The sequence below is a fragment of the Salarias fasciatus genome, chromosome 12 (assembly GCF_902148845.1).
Source record: "Salarias fasciatus chromosome 12, fSalaFa1.1, whole genome shotgun sequence".
NCBI classification, from domain to species: Eukaryota; Metazoa; Chordata; class Actinopteri; order Blenniiformes; family Blenniidae; genus Salarias; species Salarias fasciatus.
In genome coordinates, this window is record NC_043756.1 from 32,574,546 (window position 1) to 32,593,036 (window position 18,491).

The 18,491-nt window shown below is 52.2% G+C and overlaps 1 protein-coding gene across 1 annotated transcript in view; it reads left to right on the plus strand.

Moving 5' to 3' along the window:
• Positions 1–1,291: 1,291 nt before the first annotated feature.
• LOC115397974 (2-oxoglutarate dehydrogenase, mitochondrial) overlaps positions 1,292–18,491 on the plus strand; it is a 37,508-nt gene continuing 20,308 nt past the window's right edge. The window contains exons 1-3 of the mRNA XM_030104542.1: positions 1,292–1,419; positions 2,439–2,779; positions 15,085–15,270. Coding sequence (XP_029960402.1) covers positions 2,540–2,779; positions 15,085–15,270 — 426 coding nt within the window. The 5' untranslated portion in view covers positions 1,292–1,419; positions 2,439–2,539. The remainder of the gene's footprint in view (positions 1,420–2,438; positions 2,780–15,084; positions 15,271–18,491) is intronic.

Sequence of the window (18,491 nt, forward strand, 5' to 3'; positions counted from 1 at the left end):
AACTGGCCAATACAGAATACATTAAGAGAAGATGGGAAAAGGAAGGAAACATAGAAATTTCAAATGAAAGTTGGGTGAATTTATGCAGATTGCAATGGGTCACCACAAGTTCTAACACGTGGCGAGAGTTTTGTTGGAAGAACCTCACCAGGTTTTTTACTACACCTATTCAAAAGAGACACCACGGTTGTAGTGATGCCTGTTGGAGATCCTGTGGGTCCTCAGGGCCTAATCATTTCCACATTTTTTGGGATTGTCCGGTGATAACACTTTTTTGGACACAGGTATGTGAACATATTAATTATGTATTTGGCAGTAAAATGCCCTGTAACTTTGAAAATGTGTATTTGGGCAATGTGAACGTAACAGGGTGGCGAAAGAAAGAAGAAATGTTGCTCTGGATACTTTTGGCAGCAAGTAAGAAAGCTGTAACAAGGAAATGGTTGAAACCAGACCCGCCGACAATTGAAGACTGGATTATCATAATTCAAGAAATCTATACCATGGAGAAGCTTTCTTTTACCCTCAGGACTCAACGGGACAGATTTTACACTATCTGGTCAAAGTGGACTGAGTATGTGAAGCCCATAAGGTCAGACTTTCAGTAAAGTGATATGTAAAGGTGTGGAAATAGTATGTAAATGTGTGATAACCATACTTTTGTAAAGGTAATCCTCCCATTGTTGTTCCATTCATGTTCAAAAAATGTTAAAAATAAAAATTACAAAAAAAAAAAAAAAAAACATTGCAAGGATGAATTTGAGTTTCCTTGACCTTTGGAGCATGACGACACGCCAAGCAGAGGAGTATGAATGTTTCCTTAAAGGTAAATCAAGATGATCTTTAACACGACGTGGATTAAAGGTCATGAGGCAGAAGAGGCTGGAGAAATGATCGTCCCTCTGGAGGAGATGCTTCTTAATGCTGGAGTCAGGACAAGCTGGAGACATGTCTTCTGCTGACAGCCTTCAGTCGGAGGTGGAGACGGACAGGTGGAGTAGTTTCACCCGGACTGACACTGGGACACTGTGGTTCTGCAGGATGTCTGAAAACTCTGAGGAAGCAACCAGACGGGCTGCGCCATGTTTTATCGCCTTCTACTGACTTCCAGAGGGACAGACAGCAGGTGTCCAGGCCTCAGACTCTCAGACTTCAGGCGGAGAGGACATGAACTCCTGAAGGCCTGCCCCTCTGGGGGGCAGCATTCCGCTTCCGGGTCTACAGCCTGTTAGAAGAAGAAGAAACTGCGGCGCACTGCGCGCGCATCGCGAGCTTTGCGTGTCGGCTGACGTCAGCGCTGCGTCATTGCGTCACTGCGTCACGCGCGGGCCTGCACGCTGCGTAGCGGGCTGTCGTCATTGAACCGGGAGCGGAGCCGGACCCAGACCCGGACCCGGAGCGGAGCCGGACTTCTATCAGGTCAGAACCGGCACAGGGGGGCCGGGCCGGGCCGGGGCCGTGGAGCGGCCGCCGGAGCCGCACTGAGCCCGGGGACGGGCGTTAGCAGCGTGTTAGCCTCGTTAGCTCTCAGCCGACAGGGGGAGGTCACCCGGTGAGGGGCTCCGCTCAGCCCGCAGGACTGTTCGGAAGTCCCCTCCGGGCCGGCCCCGGCGACCGGGGGAAGGCTCCGGGGGCGGACAGACCGCTCACAGACCGACGGAGCCGCAGCTAGCTCCGGGGCTAGCTCCGCTGCTTACATAACGCGGAGCTAGCCCGGAGGCTAGCCGGGCGCGTCGGTGACTTTGACCGGATGTCTGCGGTGTTTGTCGGTGGAAAGCTCGCAGATGTTCGCGGTGACCGAACTTATTTTAGGGAAGGAGGACTGTGAAAGGACACCGGGACTGACGGAGCCACCGGCCAATGAGACAGCCAGAACCGGCGCCGCAGCCAATCACAGGGCCCGGGGGGCGGGACTGAGGGAGGGAGGGGACTGGAGGCCGAACAAGGTCAAAACAGAGTCCAGCTGCAGGACAGGGGGACACCAGAGTGTCCTCTGGGTCTTCTGTTGGAAGAGAAGATTCCTGAGACTGTCTTCCACCTGAAATTCTTTCTTGAGGCTGTCTGCTTGATCTTGTCTGACTCCCTCTCTGTCTGTCTCCTGGTCTGTCTGTCTCCCTGTCTGTCTGTCTCCTGGTCTGTCTGTCTCCCTGTCTGTCTGTCTCCTGGTCTGTCTGTCTCCCTGTCTGTCTGTCTCCTGGTCTGTCTGTCTCCCTCTCTGTCTGTCTCCTGGTCTGTCTGTCTCCCTGTCTGTCTGTCTCCTGGTCTGTCTGTCTCCCTGTCTGTCTGTCTCCTGGTCTGTCTGTCTCCCTGTCTGTCTGTGTCCCTGTCTGTCTGTCTCCCTGTCTGTCTGTGTCCCTGTCTGTCTGTCTCCCTGTCTCTGTCTCACGACACTGCGATTGGTCTTTACATTCTCTGTGTTGTGTTTTTCGGCGTCTCAGTGGACAGAGGGACGGTGGACGACGGCGTGACTGATTCTCCCAGCTGAGGACACTGTGGACGCTGCGAGGACACTGAGGACGTGACCCTCGGAGGACCGCTCATGCATCGGTTCAGGACTTGTGCGGCGCGCTTGCGCCCGCTAACCGCCTCGCAGGCGGCTCAGACTGCCGGCCAGCAGCGGCCAATCACGGCGGCCCCCTCGGGAGGCGCCAGGACGTTTCAGCCAATCAGGTGCTTCTCGGCACCGGTGGCCTCAGAACCCTTCCTGAACGGAACCAGCTCCAACTACGTGGAGGAAATGTACTTCGCCTGGCTGGAGGACCCCAAGAGTGTCCACAAGGTAAGCAGCAGCGGGCTGTCCTGGGGGGTCCTGGAGGGTCCTGGAGGGTCCTGGAGGGTCCTGGGGGGTCCTGGAGGGTCCTGGAGGATCCTGGGGGGTCCTGGAGGGTCCTGGAGGATCCTGGGGGGTCCTGGAGGGTCCTGGAGGATCCTGGGGGGTCCTGGAGGATCCTGGGGGTCCTGGGGGGTCCTGGAGGATCCTGGGGGGTCCTGGAGGGTCCTGGAGGATCCTGGGGGGGTCCTGGAGGGTCCTGAAGGATCCTGGGGGGGTCCTGGGGGACCCTGGAGGATCCTGGGGGGTGGATCCTGGAGGGTCCTGGAGGGTCCTGGGGGGGTTGGGGGTCCTGGAGGATCCTGGGGGGGGATCCTGGGGGGTCCTGGAGGATCCTGGGAGGTCTTGGAGGGTCTTGGGGGGTCCTGGAGGATCCTGGGGGGGGTCCTGGAGGATCCTGGGGGGCGTCCTGGAGGATCCTGGGGGGGGGTCCTGGAGGGTCCTGGGGGGTCTTGGAGGATCCTGGAGGGGTCCTGGAGGATCCTGGAGGGTCTTGGAGGGTCCTGGGGGGGTCCTGGAGGATCCTGGGGGGTCCTGGGGGATCTTGGAGGTTCCTAGAGGTTCCTGGAGGGTCCTGGGGCATCCTGGGGGATCCTGGGGGTCTTGAAGGGCCTCGGAGGTCCCGGGGGGTCCTGGAGGGTCCTTGGAGCTAAGGAATGCATCAGTGAGGCTCATCGCCCTGCGGGACTGTGGGCCTCCAGGACCAGGACAGACCACCCAAAGAGGTCCCAAAGCCAGGCCCACTCTGAAGACGACCTGAACAGCTGAGTCCCGAGTTGGACCTTGGTCCTGCCAGACCCAGGACTAGGGATGCACATTTTGAATTTTTTTTATGACCCATAACCGATGCCCTTTAACCGGTTAATAACAGTTATTAACCGTTAATAATGGTTAATAATGGTTATTAACCGTTAACAACGGTTAATAACCATTATTAACCATTGTTAACTGTTAATAACCACCCGTCCATTCTTCACATGTCGTGCGTTGCGCATTGGTCAGCGTGTCGTAAAAATCATCATGACTTCCTGTCCGCTAGGGTCCGGCGGACCGATCCGAGCAGCAGCCAGGTTTTGTGACCTCGTTGCGCTCAGGTGGCGCCGCCATCCGCGTCGCCGGAGCGCCACAGCAAACAAACGTGGCGGTAGAAGTGACGATAGGCGGAGCTCCACAGAGACAAAGACAGAGAGACACTCCTATACAGAGAGAGAGACTGGAGGAGGAGAAGCTCTGCCGACAGAAGTGAAAGTATCAAATCGCTCTGGCGCCGCCGCCATGCAGAAACAGAAGAAAAGGCTAAATTAACGTTAATGTTAAATGATAACATTCTGACAGTGTATGAGCTTAATGTGCTTAATCTGTAAATAATCTGTAACAAAGGAGCAGATAAACATCCTGTAGCGCCAGAGCCGAGCCCAGAACGAGCCCACAACGAACCCAGAACGAACCCAGAACGAGCCCACAACGAGCCCACAACGAACCCACAACGAGCCCAGGACGAGCCCACAACGAACCCAGAACGAACCCAGAACGAACCCACAACGAGCCCACAGCGAACCCACAGCGAACCCAGAACGGGCCCAGAACGAGCGAACATCTGTGGTTTGGATTCGTATATACAGGCCAGAGGTTATTTTGCCTACCTTGAGCGAACATCTGGCCGTCAGATGTGCTGCAGGTAAGCCTCGTGCACATCTGTGAGAAACCTGAGCTCCCAGAGTGACACTGACGCCTGTCAGGAGCTATTTATAGCAACAGAGTGCAGCGGCGGTCTGCGATTTTATCCAAAATGGCGACATTGACTGTGAAGCTAGAGCAGCGCAAACATTAAATTCAGCTTTTTGCTGGAAAAACAGCAGCAGAAACACTCAGCTTGTTGCAGCAAGCCTACAAGGATGCTGCTCTGGGGAAGACTCAGGTCCATGAGTGGTCCGGGGGTCTGAGAAGGGCCAGATGTCGGCGCGTCAGGTCCGCTCAGCGTGAAAACAATGCTGAGCTGCTTCTCGGCTGTCCAGGGTCTCGTCCACAGCGAGTCTGTCCCTCCAGGTCAGACTGTAAACCAGGACTACTACAGGAAGTCCTCAGACGCTCCGTGAGGACGTGAGGAGGAAGCAGAGCGTCGTGGCGGAGTGGAGCCGGTTGATCCACCACCACAGAGCGCCAGCGGACACGGCGCTGCGCCTCACGCAGTTTCTGGAGAAGAATGAGATGAATCTCCTCTCCCATCCGCCTGATTCTCCAGATGAAGCCTCCAGGGACTTTTTCTTGTTCCCCAGGTTGAAGAAGCAGCTGAAGGGACAGCGGTTTGCAGATGTGGAGGAGGGGACAGACAAATCACAGCCGGCAAAAAAAGGCACAATTACGCACGGGTCTGACGACGCATTGGTGAAGTGGGAGACACGGCTGGAGCGCTGCATTAATGCAGATGGAGATTATTTTGAAGGCGACGGTGATGTTTTATTTTGAAATGTCAGAAATAAAAAGTTACAGTCAAATTCCGGGAACTTTTGGGTCCGCCCTCGTAAACAGCAGCCAGATGTTTTCCTATGTCCTTCCAGGAAACATCATCCCTCCAGATAGCGCTGAGCAAAATGTTGATATCAATATATACGGCGGTATATTTTTATTCAATAACGGTGATCTGAGTTTTAGACATATTTTCGATATTTCGATATAGTGCATTACAGCGTGTTTCACAGTCACTAACTGCTGTTGACGGCGCCGCCGATTCAAGCTGAAGGAAAGCGCCGCGAGACATTTACTGCGTTTACATGCAGCCAATAACCCTTTTCAGACCTGAAAACTGGCGCTCACCCGATAGCGCGAGGCCATGTAAACACCCGCAAAAACCACAAAAAGCTCATCTTCGAGATTTTAAAAACTCGAAAAAGGCCGCTGGGTTACTCCTTTTCAAACCCGAAAGTGTCGCCGTGTGAACACACGTCGGGTAGCGGGACATTGTTTTTGGTTCTGTGCCTGTTCCCATCCGCAATGAATCATCACTTTTGTCCCTGTGAGGCTTCGGTAGCGTACGATCTGAACTGTTATTCTGAGCGCGCACGTCGCACATGCTTCCTTCTGAAAGTCGGCGACTTGTACGGCCTGCAGAAAAATCATGAGCAACAGAACAACCGTTCTGTCGGCGTTCCGTCTGCAGAACGGAGTCACCGCAGCGTCTGCCTCTGCAGCCCACTGGAGGAGGTTGCCAGATCTGTCTATCGAACCCGTAAAAAAATCTGAAACTCATAGAAAGCAGCCCAAACCTCCATCTGGGTTGAAAATGCACGTTAAACCGTATTTTTATGAAAAAAAAAACACGTCATAAACACATAATCATTTAATCAACCCGTCCAACGTGTTCAAAAAAGAAGCTTGCTTTGGCGGAAACCCCGCCCAACCTGGCAACGCAGAGCCGCTCCGGTCAGCTGTTTTGTTTTGAGAACAGCATGACGCGCGCCGTGGTTTGGAAAGGGAGACCCCGACTGAATGCGCTGACTCGTGAACGGGGAACTCGCTGTGTGCTACAGCAGGGAAACGGGGTTTTCCTGACGTCCATGAAACCAGATACTGACCTGAGCCCGGATATTAGCTGCTTGTCCTCAGCTCAGCCTACAAGCTAAGCTCCACCGCCGAAAGTTTGAGCTCCAGAATGAGAACCGGTGATGTAGACGCCACTGGACAAGCTCCCACAAGCTAATCCGTGGCCACGAATTAGCATTTCAGAATTAGGAATATCATTCACTGAACAGTCCATGAAGTTGGCAGCATGTTGACAGATGTGGACTTTCTGTCTCAATAACTCTTTAAAGTGGACCTATTATGCTATTTTTCGGTCCCGTCATATCGGTCACAGACGCCCAAAAACATAGTATATAAGTTTGTTTGCCCCAAATTCGTCCTCTGTTCGGAGTGTGAGGGTCTAGAAAGTGGCTCTGAGGAGCCTTCTTCAGAACAGCCTGTTTTTGACAGCCTATTTTCCGTGATGAACTTGAACGCATCTGGCCACGCCCACCTCGTAAACTCGCTGTCGTTAAGAAAGCACCTTACAGGAAGTTACACCGGAAGTTTCAAAATAAAACACGATGCACGACCTCACGGACGTAAAGGTTTTCCTATATGTTGTTATTCCGCCGCCTCGGGAGGAGAGAATCAGCTGAACAGAACAGACAGCAGCAAACACGGAAATTACTGTTTTTATATAGAATGAACCAAACAAAAGGAACTATTGGATAAAGAAAAGCTCTCATTTGAGATCAAAACATAAACCATGAACTCATCCTGCTGGAAGTCTATAAATCACAGATCAATGTGGCTGGACGAGCAGAGCGACCTCGCAGAAGCTAAATGAGGAGTGTTTTTTTATTTTCTGATATATCATGTGTTGTTGGTGTGACATCGAGAGCAGAGAGCCTCTCAGAGGAGCAGCCCTCTTCACCAGACGGCGCTGCCGGTGTGTGTTGACTTTGCGCCCCGGGCGCAGTGTGCCTCCGCTGGGCTCCGGAGCTTCGCAGCGTCCCGGCGAGGAGAGGAGCGTCCCGGCGAGGAGAGGAGTGGCCCGGCGAGGAGAGGAGCGTCCCGGCGAGGAGAGGAGTGGCCCGGCGAGGAGAGGAGCGGCCCGGCGTCTCCGCCGGCTTCGGGACCAGCTTCCGTGGAGCAGCTCCGGGCCGTTTACCCAATCGGCCCCAACTCGGCCCTGGAAGTCAGACGCCCGGGCGCCGTCACAGCCGCGGCCGACCCAAAGTGCCTCTCTGCTGGGGAGAGGAGCTCCGCTACGCTCCCATCGAGCTAACTGTGGCTAAGCTGGCAAAAACTGTCAGCTGGTCAGCTGACCCTCCTGGAGACGGGGGAGGAGCTGACTTTATGAAAACACTGGTGGACGAGAAAATACAGCCGAGATGAGCGACCTGTCCGGGGGCGGCCAGAGGCTGGATGCTCTCCCGGGGGGGGGGGGGGGGCTGTGACCTGCTGGTCATCCCGTTCAGACGGTTCTGCTGCATGAACACGTCAGACTCTCCCGTACGGACCGTGTTCTGATGTACGACAGGAAGAAGATCAGACGTGATCAGACGGGTTTTAATCCTGTGAAAGACGACGCTCCAGCTGCGCCGATGGAAACAAACTGCCATGCGGTTGCCGTGCGCTCCCGCCGTGCGCTCTGCCGTGCGCTCCCACCGTGCGCTCCCACCGTGCGCTCCCGCCGTGCGCTCTGCCGTGCGCTCCCGCCGTGCGCTCCCGCCGTGCGCTCCCACCGTGCGCTCCCACCGTGCGCTCCCACCGTGCGCTCCCACAGGCCTCATGGAGGCAGCCGTGCATGCAGCGCTCCAGAAGGCAGGTCGGCCATGTTGTCTGAAATCGGCGGAGAGTCCTCCAGCATCCTTTCACCTGCTGTGTGGAGGTGTGGGGCAACAGCCATAAGAATTGAATACAACCACTTTTTTACATCCAAAAAAGAGCAATAAGAATTGTTCACAAGGCAGGCTATCTCCATCGCACTAATCCCTTATTTTTACTTTCTAAATTATTAAAAGTACATTGTCTTGTAGAATTATATTCTGTACAGTTTATGCTCAAAGCTTTTCATAAATTGTTACCAACTAACATTCAAAACATTTTTCATAAAAGAGACGACTCATATAAATTGAGAGGATTTGGGAACGTTGATGTTCCAATGATCAGAACCACCAGGAGGCGTTTTTCTGTCTGGATGTGGACTTAAAGCCACACTTCAACATTTTGGCAAATTGGCCCGTTTAGCGCAGTTCATTAGTCCTCAGAGCAGCAGACTGACTGTTCCTGTGAGGCGAGCTGTTGTTTATCCAGAGGAGAGTCAGGAAGGTTTTCAGGACGGACACAATGGAAGTGGACGGTATTTTTGTTCCCCCTCGTCAAACTCATCAAATACACAATCCAACAACCCCACAACACTTTGGTGACACGTTATAATCCACACATTCACTACGCTGTGGAATATTGATGCAAAATGACCAGATTGAGTTGTTTATGTGAAGATTGCTGAGACGGAACTACTTACTAAACATGGCGTCTGGGCGTAGTGATTTCAAAAGAAAAAGTAGTTCCCAGTATTTGCTTCAGTGTCGTAACGCTACAGTATTATGTGTTGGTGTTCCACAGCGTAGTGAGTGTGTGGATTATAACGTGTCACCAAAGTGTTGTGGGGTTGTTGGATTGTGTATTTGATGAGTTTGACGAGGGGGAACAAAAATACCGTCCACTTCCATTGTGTCCGTCCTGAAAACCTTCCTGACTCTCCTCTGGATAAACAACAGCTCGAATCACAGAAACAGTCAGTCTGCTGCTCTGAGGACTGAGGAGTTGAGCTCAATGGGCCCATTTGCCAAAATGTTGAAGTGTGGCTTTAAAGCTGGTGTCCGGAGTTTCTGTTTGTTTCCAACGTATGAATCATTTTTCAGCAGAGCTTCAGTGTGTCAGTCTGGTTCATACTACAATATAATATCAGCATAAAGCAATATAAACATTTATTTCTGAGCCCCGCCTTCGTCTCATAGACCCCCATGTTATCCGAAAAAGTGCCGGTCAGCTTCAGCCAATAGGCTTCAAGCTTCCGCCTTGTCCTGCTGTCAGTCAGTGTGGAGCAGCCAGAGAGCACGTCGCTCGCCCAGCAGAGGAGAGTTAGCTCTGCAGCAGATATATCCACCGTCTGCTGAACATCCAGGAAACAGCTCAACATGGAGGATGCTGCAGGACTGGAGGCTCTCATTTTCACCCCACAGATAATACTCGTGCACAATTAAAGGGGCGTGGCTTGGTCGCTCATGAAAGCAGAGGGAGGGCGGAGCCTCCAGACGTTGGATTAAAAAACCTCTCTCTTTCAAAACTCCGGACACGAGCTTTAAGTGATGGAACCGTCTGGGGCTCCAACTAAAGCAATGTCAAGACATTCATCATTTTAAATCTGAGTCACAATACCGAGACGCTCTGGTTTGATTGTGTTCACGCCTGTCTCTTGGCCGTTAGATGTTATGTATCCTTGTGATGTTCTGATTACCTTTGCTGGTAATCTGTTTGCGGTAATCCACCCTTGCGGTATTCCCTTTACCATTGTTGGTATTTAAAATTGTGTATTATTAATTATGAAATGTGTATGTAAATATTTAAAATAGGTATGTGTGTGTGTTTTTCGACATCCATGAATATATAATGCTGTTTTGTGTTGAGGATCTGTTGGGTTGAGAGGATTCATAGAAGCTTTTAAAGGCAATATTGGAGGATGAAATGAATGCTGAATCCTTTTGTTGTCATTTCTGTCTGAATGGCAATTTTACTGCAGAGGAGGTTAAAACAGTCATCAGTAAGACGAAATTAAAGAAAGCAACCGGAATAGATGAGATTTCTGATGAAGTTCTTAAGGCACCAAAATTATTTAAAATTAATCTCAATCTCCTAAATCTTTACCTAAATCATCTAGAAATGACCCCAAATCACCACTCAGTTACTGAGGGATAAGTCTTATCAGTAATGTATATAAACTATCTTCTGCTCTATTCAGTAATAGATTAATTGCCCATCCAGACAGAACTGGCTTGCCTGGAGATGAGCAGAATGGTCTTCGTCAGCAGTGGGCCTGCATAGACCACATTTACTCGGTCACTTCAATCATTAGAACAAGATTTAAAGAAAACAAGTCAACATTTGCATGTTTTATCGACTTCCATAAGGCATTCGACTGGTCCACAGAGAACTTCTAGAATATAGACTCATAAAGTCAGGAATAAACGGTAAATTCTACAAGGCAGTCAAATCTCCTTCTGGAACGCCTGCGGCTTGTGTACAGGTACATAACTTCAGAGCAGGCTGGTTTTCCACACCATCTGGGGTGAGGCAAGGTGACATACTGTCCCCCACGCTGCTCTCTTTTAATACGAGTAGCCAGATCATTGACATAAACACAGAGAATCTTGGTATTAAAATCAACGATATGATTGTCGGCATTCTTTTATATGCGGATGATATCGTTTTATTAGCAGAATGTGAAGAAGATCTGCAGAACATGTTAAATAAGGTGTCAGATTGGTGTTGCACCTGGAGACTTGGGATTAATCAGGAGAAAACACAAATCGTACATTTATAAAACAGAATGTTAAAAGAAACTCATTTGTATTTAAATTTGGTTGAACAGCATTGACATATATAAATGAGTATAAATACCTTGGCCTGACATTGGATGGACATTTGACCTTTAAACCAGCCGTAGGTGTTCTATCTGACTCACCTGGTAGAGCTTTGGGGTCTGTACTGAGCAGAGTTAAGAGCTGTAGAGACCTCGGCTGTGAATCTTTCGCCCATCTGTCCAGAGCCTGCGTATGTTCTGAGGGGTCGGGCTTTTTTTTTTTTTCCCCTTGTCCTGTTCGGCAGCTGGGCGTGCAACACTGTCTGACTGTAGCCTCTGACTGTAGCCTCTGACTGTAGCCTTTCACTGTCCGAACAGATTTTACTGTCAGCAGCAGGACGAGACTGAGTCTCCTCCTGCTGCTGCCTTTATTTAAAGCTGGCATCCGGCATGGCTGAGGACAGGACCGGGACGGAGACGCTCAGAGAGCGAGAGACAGAAAGAGAGAGAGATAAAGAGAGGGAGAAGGGGGGGGGGGGGGGGGGGGGGGGGCACAACCTATGTACAAAGTCACAATACAAAACAGTGTAGTCGACACACCACACACAACCTAGAACAATCCCAAACCTCAATCTAGACAACACCAAAACAGAGCCGACAACCAACACAGAAAACTACAGAACCAGACATACTTTTTTTTTTTTTTTTTTTTTCCGAACCATATTAGTGAACAGACCAGGCCACAGAAATAAAAGGAGGTGTAGGGGAGGAGGGAAATGCAAGGACACCACAAACCCTTCTTTTTTTTTGAATATAGCTAGCAGTAACTATCAGTAACTAGTAGTAACTAGTAGTAACTAGTAGTAACTAGTAGTAAACTCGGGACGTGCATCAAGAGAGGTCTGCTACAGATCACCATTAGTCTAACCACCACAAGAAGACAAGGTAACCCAGTATGTGAAGAGTGATTAAAGATCAGCGTGATCATGTGAATATGATGGTGACAGTGATGGTGATAGTGATCATGCATATATGACCTCTGACCTCTGAGAAGGCCAGAAGCAGGCCAGAGAGGCCCTCAGAGCCCAGACAGCCGGCGGTCATCACAGAGCCCGGATCCAAGCCGCCCCCCCAGGCAGACGCCCCCGCTCCGGTCCAGAAACGGGGCAGAGGAAAGCCCCGGCCGGGGACCCGGCGGCCCCGGGGCCCGGGCCCCGCGGAGCCACGACCGGCAGGAGCCGGTCCGCCCCGGGCGTCCGAGAGCCCAAGGCCCAAGAGCCCAGGAGCCGACCCCCCACCCAGGCGGAGGGCCATGACCCCCCCGGGAGAACCGGCCCACACGGGCGGCTACCCACCCCAGGCCAGTACCCCCCCCAGCGCTCCGGCCACGCCCCCCGAGATCCAGGGCAACTGAGGATGAGATTCATTTCATGTCCCATTGTCCTCTCTCTCTATGATGAACTCAGGAATGTAGTGTTTGAAAACATGAGTTTGTCTTGTAATAATTTGTTTTTCTTAAATGATTACGACAAATTGGAAATATGTTTTAGAAAGGGAGTTTTTCATACAGCCCACTTCATTTGTAAAGCTTGGGAAAAGAGAAAAAATGTGTTGTAAATTTGATTGCACACTATGCAATGCTGAATGTGTTTAGTGTCTCATGAGCCCATGTGGGCCGGGCGCATCGAGCGCATGACACTTCGACAATAACATTCAATTCACTTCAAATTCATAGAAGCAGTTTTTGTTTGAAGATTTCCCTGAGAAAGTAGGGGTGGGGATAAATAAGTCCGTCTTCCCCCACTCCTTTTCCAACATTGGCTTTTTTTTTTCTTTTATGACAAATGTACTAATTTTTATGGTTCAAAATAAATACAGACAAGACATGATGACATTTATGGCCAAACCATCCAACCCTGCCTCCAGAAAACATGTTCAGGAGGAGGAGAGGAGGAGGAGGAGAGGAGGAGAGAAGGAGGAGGAGAGGAGGAGGAGGAGGAGGAGGAGGAGGAGGAGGAGGAGGAGGAGGAGGCGGGAGGAGGAGGAGGAGAGAGGAGGAGGAGGAGAGAAGGCTGAGAGGATGAGGAGGAGAGGAGGAGGAGGAGGAGGAGGAGAGGAGGAGGAGGAGAGGAGGAGGAGGAGGAGAGGAAGGAGGAGGAGGAGGAGGAGAGAAGGAGGAGGAGGATGAGGAGGAGAGGCAGATGAGAGGTAGGAGGAGAGAGGAGAGGAGGAGGAGAGGAGGGGCGGAGGACGAGAGGAGGAGGAGAGAGAGGAGGAGGAGGGAGAGGAGAGGGGAGGAGAGAACGGAGGAGAGAAGGAGGAGAGGAGGAGGAGAGGAGGAGAGAAGGAGGAGGAGGAGAGAAGGAGGAGGAGGAGAGGAGGAGGAGGAGGAGGAGGAGGAGGGAGGAGAGGAGGAGGAGGAGAGGAGGAGAGGAGAGAGGGAGGAGGAGAGGAGGAGGAGAGGAGGAGGAAGGAGGAGGAGGAGAGAAGGAGGAGGAGGAGAGGAGGGAGGCGGAGAAGGAGGAGGAGGAGAGGAGGAGGAGGAGGAGAGGAGGAGGAGAGAAGGAGGAGGAGGAGAGGAGGAGGAGGAGGAGAGAAGGAGGAGAGAGGAGGAGGAGGAGGAGGAGGAGAGAAGGAAGAGGAGGAGGAGGAGGTGAGAGGAGGAGAGGAGGAGGAGAGAAGAGGAGGAGGAAGAGGAGGAGGTGAGAGGAGGAGGAAGAGGAGGAGGAGAGAAGGAGGAGGAGGAGAGAGGAGGAGGAGGAGGAGAGAGGAGGAGGAGGAGGAGAAGGAGGAGGAGGAGAGGAAGAGGAGGAGGAGAGAAGGAGGAGGAGGAGAGAGGAGGAGGAGGGGAGAGAGAGAAAGAGGAGGAGGAGAGGAGGGGGAGAGAAGGAGGAGAGAAGGAGGAGAGGAGGAGAGGAGGAGGATGAGGTGCAGGAGGAGGAGGAGAAGGAGGAGGAGAAGGAGGAGGAGGAGAGAAGGAGGAAATGACGTGAACTCGTTATTGATTTTCCTTGTTCCTACTCGGTTCTGGTTCATGGCGTACCCCCTCCTCCCAGACCAGCTGGGTGCTTCCCTCGCTCCGCTGGTCGCTGATATGAAGACGTTAGCGTTAGCCGCTCTGACTCCGCTGGTCACTGATATGAAGACGTTAGCGTTAGCCGCTCTGACTCCGCTGGTCGCTGATATGAAGACGTTAGCGTTAGCCGCTCTGACTCCGCTGGTCACTGATATGAAGACGTTAGCGTTAGCCGCTCTGACTCCACTGGTCACTGATATGAAGACGTTAGCGTTAGCCGCTCTGACTCCACTGGTCGCTGATATGAAGACATTAGCGTTAGCCGCTCTGACTCCGCTGGTCACTGATATGAAGACGTTAGCGTTAGCCGCTGTGACTCCGCTGGTCACTGATATGAAGACATTAGCGTTAGCCGCTGTGACTCCGCTGGTCGCTGATATGAAGACGTTAGCGTTAGCCGCTGTGACTCCGCGGTCGCTGGATTAGATGAAGAAGTGTACCGAAGTCTGTCTTCAGTGCTGGTCCAGTTCTGAGTGGCCTTCCTTCAGGTCTCTAGTGGACTCTGTAACTGGACCGCAGCTTGGAGGACAGTGTCCCACTCTGACATATTTTAAACCTGCTGTGATCTGCTGACGGGATCTGCTGGCGGGATCTGCTGTGGACTTAACTGGTCCAGTTAGACCTCCAGCAGGATCTCCTCCGGTTGGACTCAGAAGCTTTTTGAATCGGAATAAAAGTCGTGATGTGAGGAAGGAGGGCGAAGCAGAGGTCACTTCAGGTCTTCAGACCCAGACCCTCCAGATCCAGGTCAAAGGGCCTGTGGACCCTGATCTTTCTCGTGAATGCCGACCCCGCCCCCCTTCCTACAGACCTGGGACCAGGAGCAGGTGTTTGTGAAGCCAGGATTCTGTCAGACCCAGAAGGTCTAGATTTGAGTTCACAAGAGGACGACCTGATGGTGACTCAGCTGGATCCAGACCTGATGACTCAGCAGGATCCAGACCTGATGACTCAGCAGGATCCAGACCTGATGACTCAGCAGGATCCAGACCTGTCAGTGACTCAGCAGGATCCAGACCTGGAGACTCGGCATGTGGCCATGGTGTTGTGTCTGTGCTCTGGTGACAGAAGTGTCCTCCTCCTCCGTAGTCCTGGGACGTGTTCTTCCGAAACGCCAACGCCGGCGCCCCCCCAGGCAGCGCCTACCAGTCCCCCCTGGGCCTGGCGTCCAGCCTGGCGTCCAATCAGCTGTCCTCTCTGGTCGGAGCTCAGCCCAACGTGGAGAAACTGGTGGAGGATCACCTGGCAGTGCAGTCCCTGATCAGAGCCTACCAGGTAACACACACACACACACACACACACACACACACACTCACACTCTCAGTCAAGCCCTGTTCCCACTTTAAACCCGCTACACCCGGCTCCTCGTGCAGCGTCAAAGGGTTCAATCGGCACTTCGACCCGGATCCTTCCACCCTGCAGTCCACCCGGGTTTTTACCGGGTCGCTGCTTCCGGCTTTTAGTGGGAGGGACATCCGGGAGCTTACGTGATGACGTCGACGCAGCGCGGCTACGTTAGCGCGCTAGTTGTTGTTTGTGGACACAGCTGAGTAGGGCTGGGCGATATGGCAAAAAAAATGATCACGATTTTTTTTTTCATATCATTCAATCTCGATTATAATCACGATATGTTGTATTGTTTTTAAACCAGTTTTAAAGCATCTGCACTGAAAACTAGAACTATAGAGTAGTTTTATTAACAAACCAAGCAAATAGCAATGCAAATTAAATAATAAAAGCATAGAAAAATATAAGAACAATCTCACTGAACAGTGCAGTAAATGGGAAAAAAAAAATCTAGCACCAAGATAATAAAATCTTGCGATGCAGCGTTTTCTCAGTAAAAGAGAAGAACTGAACGATTGTTAGTTAAAGTGTGACAGTTTCCAGCCCTGAGGATTTTTGTTGCTATAAAAGATTAAAAAACTAAAGAAACCCTCTGGGGATAATGAAGGTGCTTTAGAATGGAAACATTATTTTCAAGTTATGATGCTAAATATGCTGCTGCCATCATTAATGCTTGCATCAAATGTACAAAATTTAAATAATCTAGATTGGACAGATTAGACTTAAAATGTAATGCTGCGTTCACACCGGACGCGTCGCAAGCGTCGTGAGCGGCGCTTTTCTATGCAAAGTCTATGGTGGACGAGCGGCGTGGAGCGGCGGGCGGCGAGGCGGCGCGTCATGAGCGTCGCTTTTCGAGCGTCGACGCCCACGACGCGCGTCCCCGGCATCAGGAGCGTCGTGAGCGTCGCTTTTTGAGAGTTGGGAAAACTGAACTTTCGACGCGCTGCCGCTGGGCGTCAACCAATCAGAGACGATCCCTCCGGTGCTACGTCACTACGAGTGATCCGAGCGCCGATGCGGGCCGGACGGTGTTGCTAACTTGACGACTTTCTCGCTAAATCTGGCGACTTTCCAAAGCCTCTTGGTGACTTTTTTTGTCAAAAGCGACTAGCGACAAACCTAGCGACCTTCTCTGGCGCTCTGGAGACGTGACAGGACGTCTCGCTGCTGTCGTCAATGAGCCCCTCCCCCGTCCCAAAGCTCTCACAGCGGTCAGTCTCAGCAGCGCCCCCTGCTGCAGGCAGAGCAGAGAGGAGCAGACCGGCCAATAGCCACTTTTCCGACGATGGCGCTGTCTAGCTTTATTTAACAAATAAAGCCGAGCCGCTCTGCTGATGCGATCCGCCAGAGCTGGAAACAGAAATCAGCCTCCGGCGCGCCGATAAACTGACGTGTGTCAAGAGCGTCGCGAGCTTTGTGACCACCTGGTGTCAGCGTCGTGCTTGAAGCGTCACAAGCGTCAGCTTCGAGGCGTCCCGAGCGTCGGCGACGCCCGCGACGCGTCCGGTGTGAACGCAGCATAACAGTACATAACTACAATAATATAAAAAAAATAAACAAAAGTAATCGTTTTTCTCCTCTTAGAATGTTGCTCGTATGGTGCAGTGGCCTGAAAAGACGACACTGGAGTCAGTATTCGACGTGCAGTCAATATTCGTGTTAAGATCAATATTCTGGTTTCTGAAACATTTGGAGTAACTCCAGGAGATCCTCTTTCAGACCGCGGCCACAGGCGACGCCATGACTGCAATTGTACTTCATGCCACTAGGTGTGCTGTTTGCATGTTCAACTTTGTTTTACACAGACACCACAGAAGAAGAAGGGTGCTGCAGCGCTGCAGGCTCTCTGCATGCTGTTAGAAGAAGAGCGTTAGCGGCAAGACGTGATAATATGTTCAATGATGCGATGCAGCGTCATTTTCAGTAAAAGAGGAGAACTGAACTGAACGATCGTTAGTTAAACTGTATCACCAGTAGTTCCTGGACTCAAAAGACCAGGTTCCTTGCGGATCGGTGAGCTAGCAGCAGTGAGCTAGCAGCGGTGAGCTAGCAGCAGTGAGCTAGCAGCAGTGAGCTAGCAGCAGTGAGCTAGCAGCAGTGAGCTAGCAGTAGTGAGCTAGCAGCGGTGAGCTAGCAGCGGTGAGCTAGCAGCGGTGAGCTAGCAGCGGTGAGCTAGCAGCGGTGAGCTAGCAGCAGTGAGCTAGCAGCGGAGCGGGTGGAGCAGCCTGTCCTGTCAGCAGCAGCCTGTCCTGTCAGCAGCAGCCTCATCTTCAGAGGAAGACGCCGAGGCAGGGCTGACTTCCTCTGCTTCGCTGCTCCACATTCAGCTCATCCTGTTTACTTCTCAGACAGCTTACAGGCGGAAGCTGAGCAGGAAAAAGTCGACTGTGATTGGCTGTGTTACGCACATTTCTGCCATGTCTGATCGAGTAAACGTGCTCTCAGCTGATCACCGTGATCGACGGGAAATTAATCGAGATCACCAATCACGATCATATAATCGCCCAGGCCTCCCGCTGAGGCTTCCTTCAGGACGACCCAGCAGCGCAGGACGGGAGACCAGACAGCTGCTCTGATCCGGGGGAGGAGACTCGTCTCCAGGGAACGGGGACTCCGCTCCGCTGCAGTGTTTGCTGTCGCTGTGCTCCGTCATGCTGATGATGTCATCAACGTGGGACACCATCAGCTTGGGAAAACGCAGCGACGCGGCTCAGCGGCAGGCGGTCAGACCCGGGTCTGCAGGCGGGGGGAGGAGTCTAGAAGCCGGTTGTTAGCGGGTCAAAAACACGGGTCTACAAGCTAGTTGTAGTGGGAAAAGGGTCACACACACTCACACACACACTCACACTCACACACACTCACAGCCAGGTCACAGCCTCGCCTGCCGTCCTCCTGTCTCCATGACGACGGTCCTCATCAGTGTAAGGTAACCAAAGATCAGTATCAGAGCAGCTGTGTGTGTATATGTGTCTCTCTGCACCCTCCTGTCCCCCCTGCTGTCTGTCCCCATCCTATGTCCCTGTCCCCATCCCCGTCCCTGTCACCATCCCATGTCCCTGTCCCCATCCTGGTCCATGTTTCCGTCCCCTGTCCCCGTCCCCTGCCCCCGTCCCCGTCCCCTGCCCCCGTCCCCTGTCCCTGTCCCC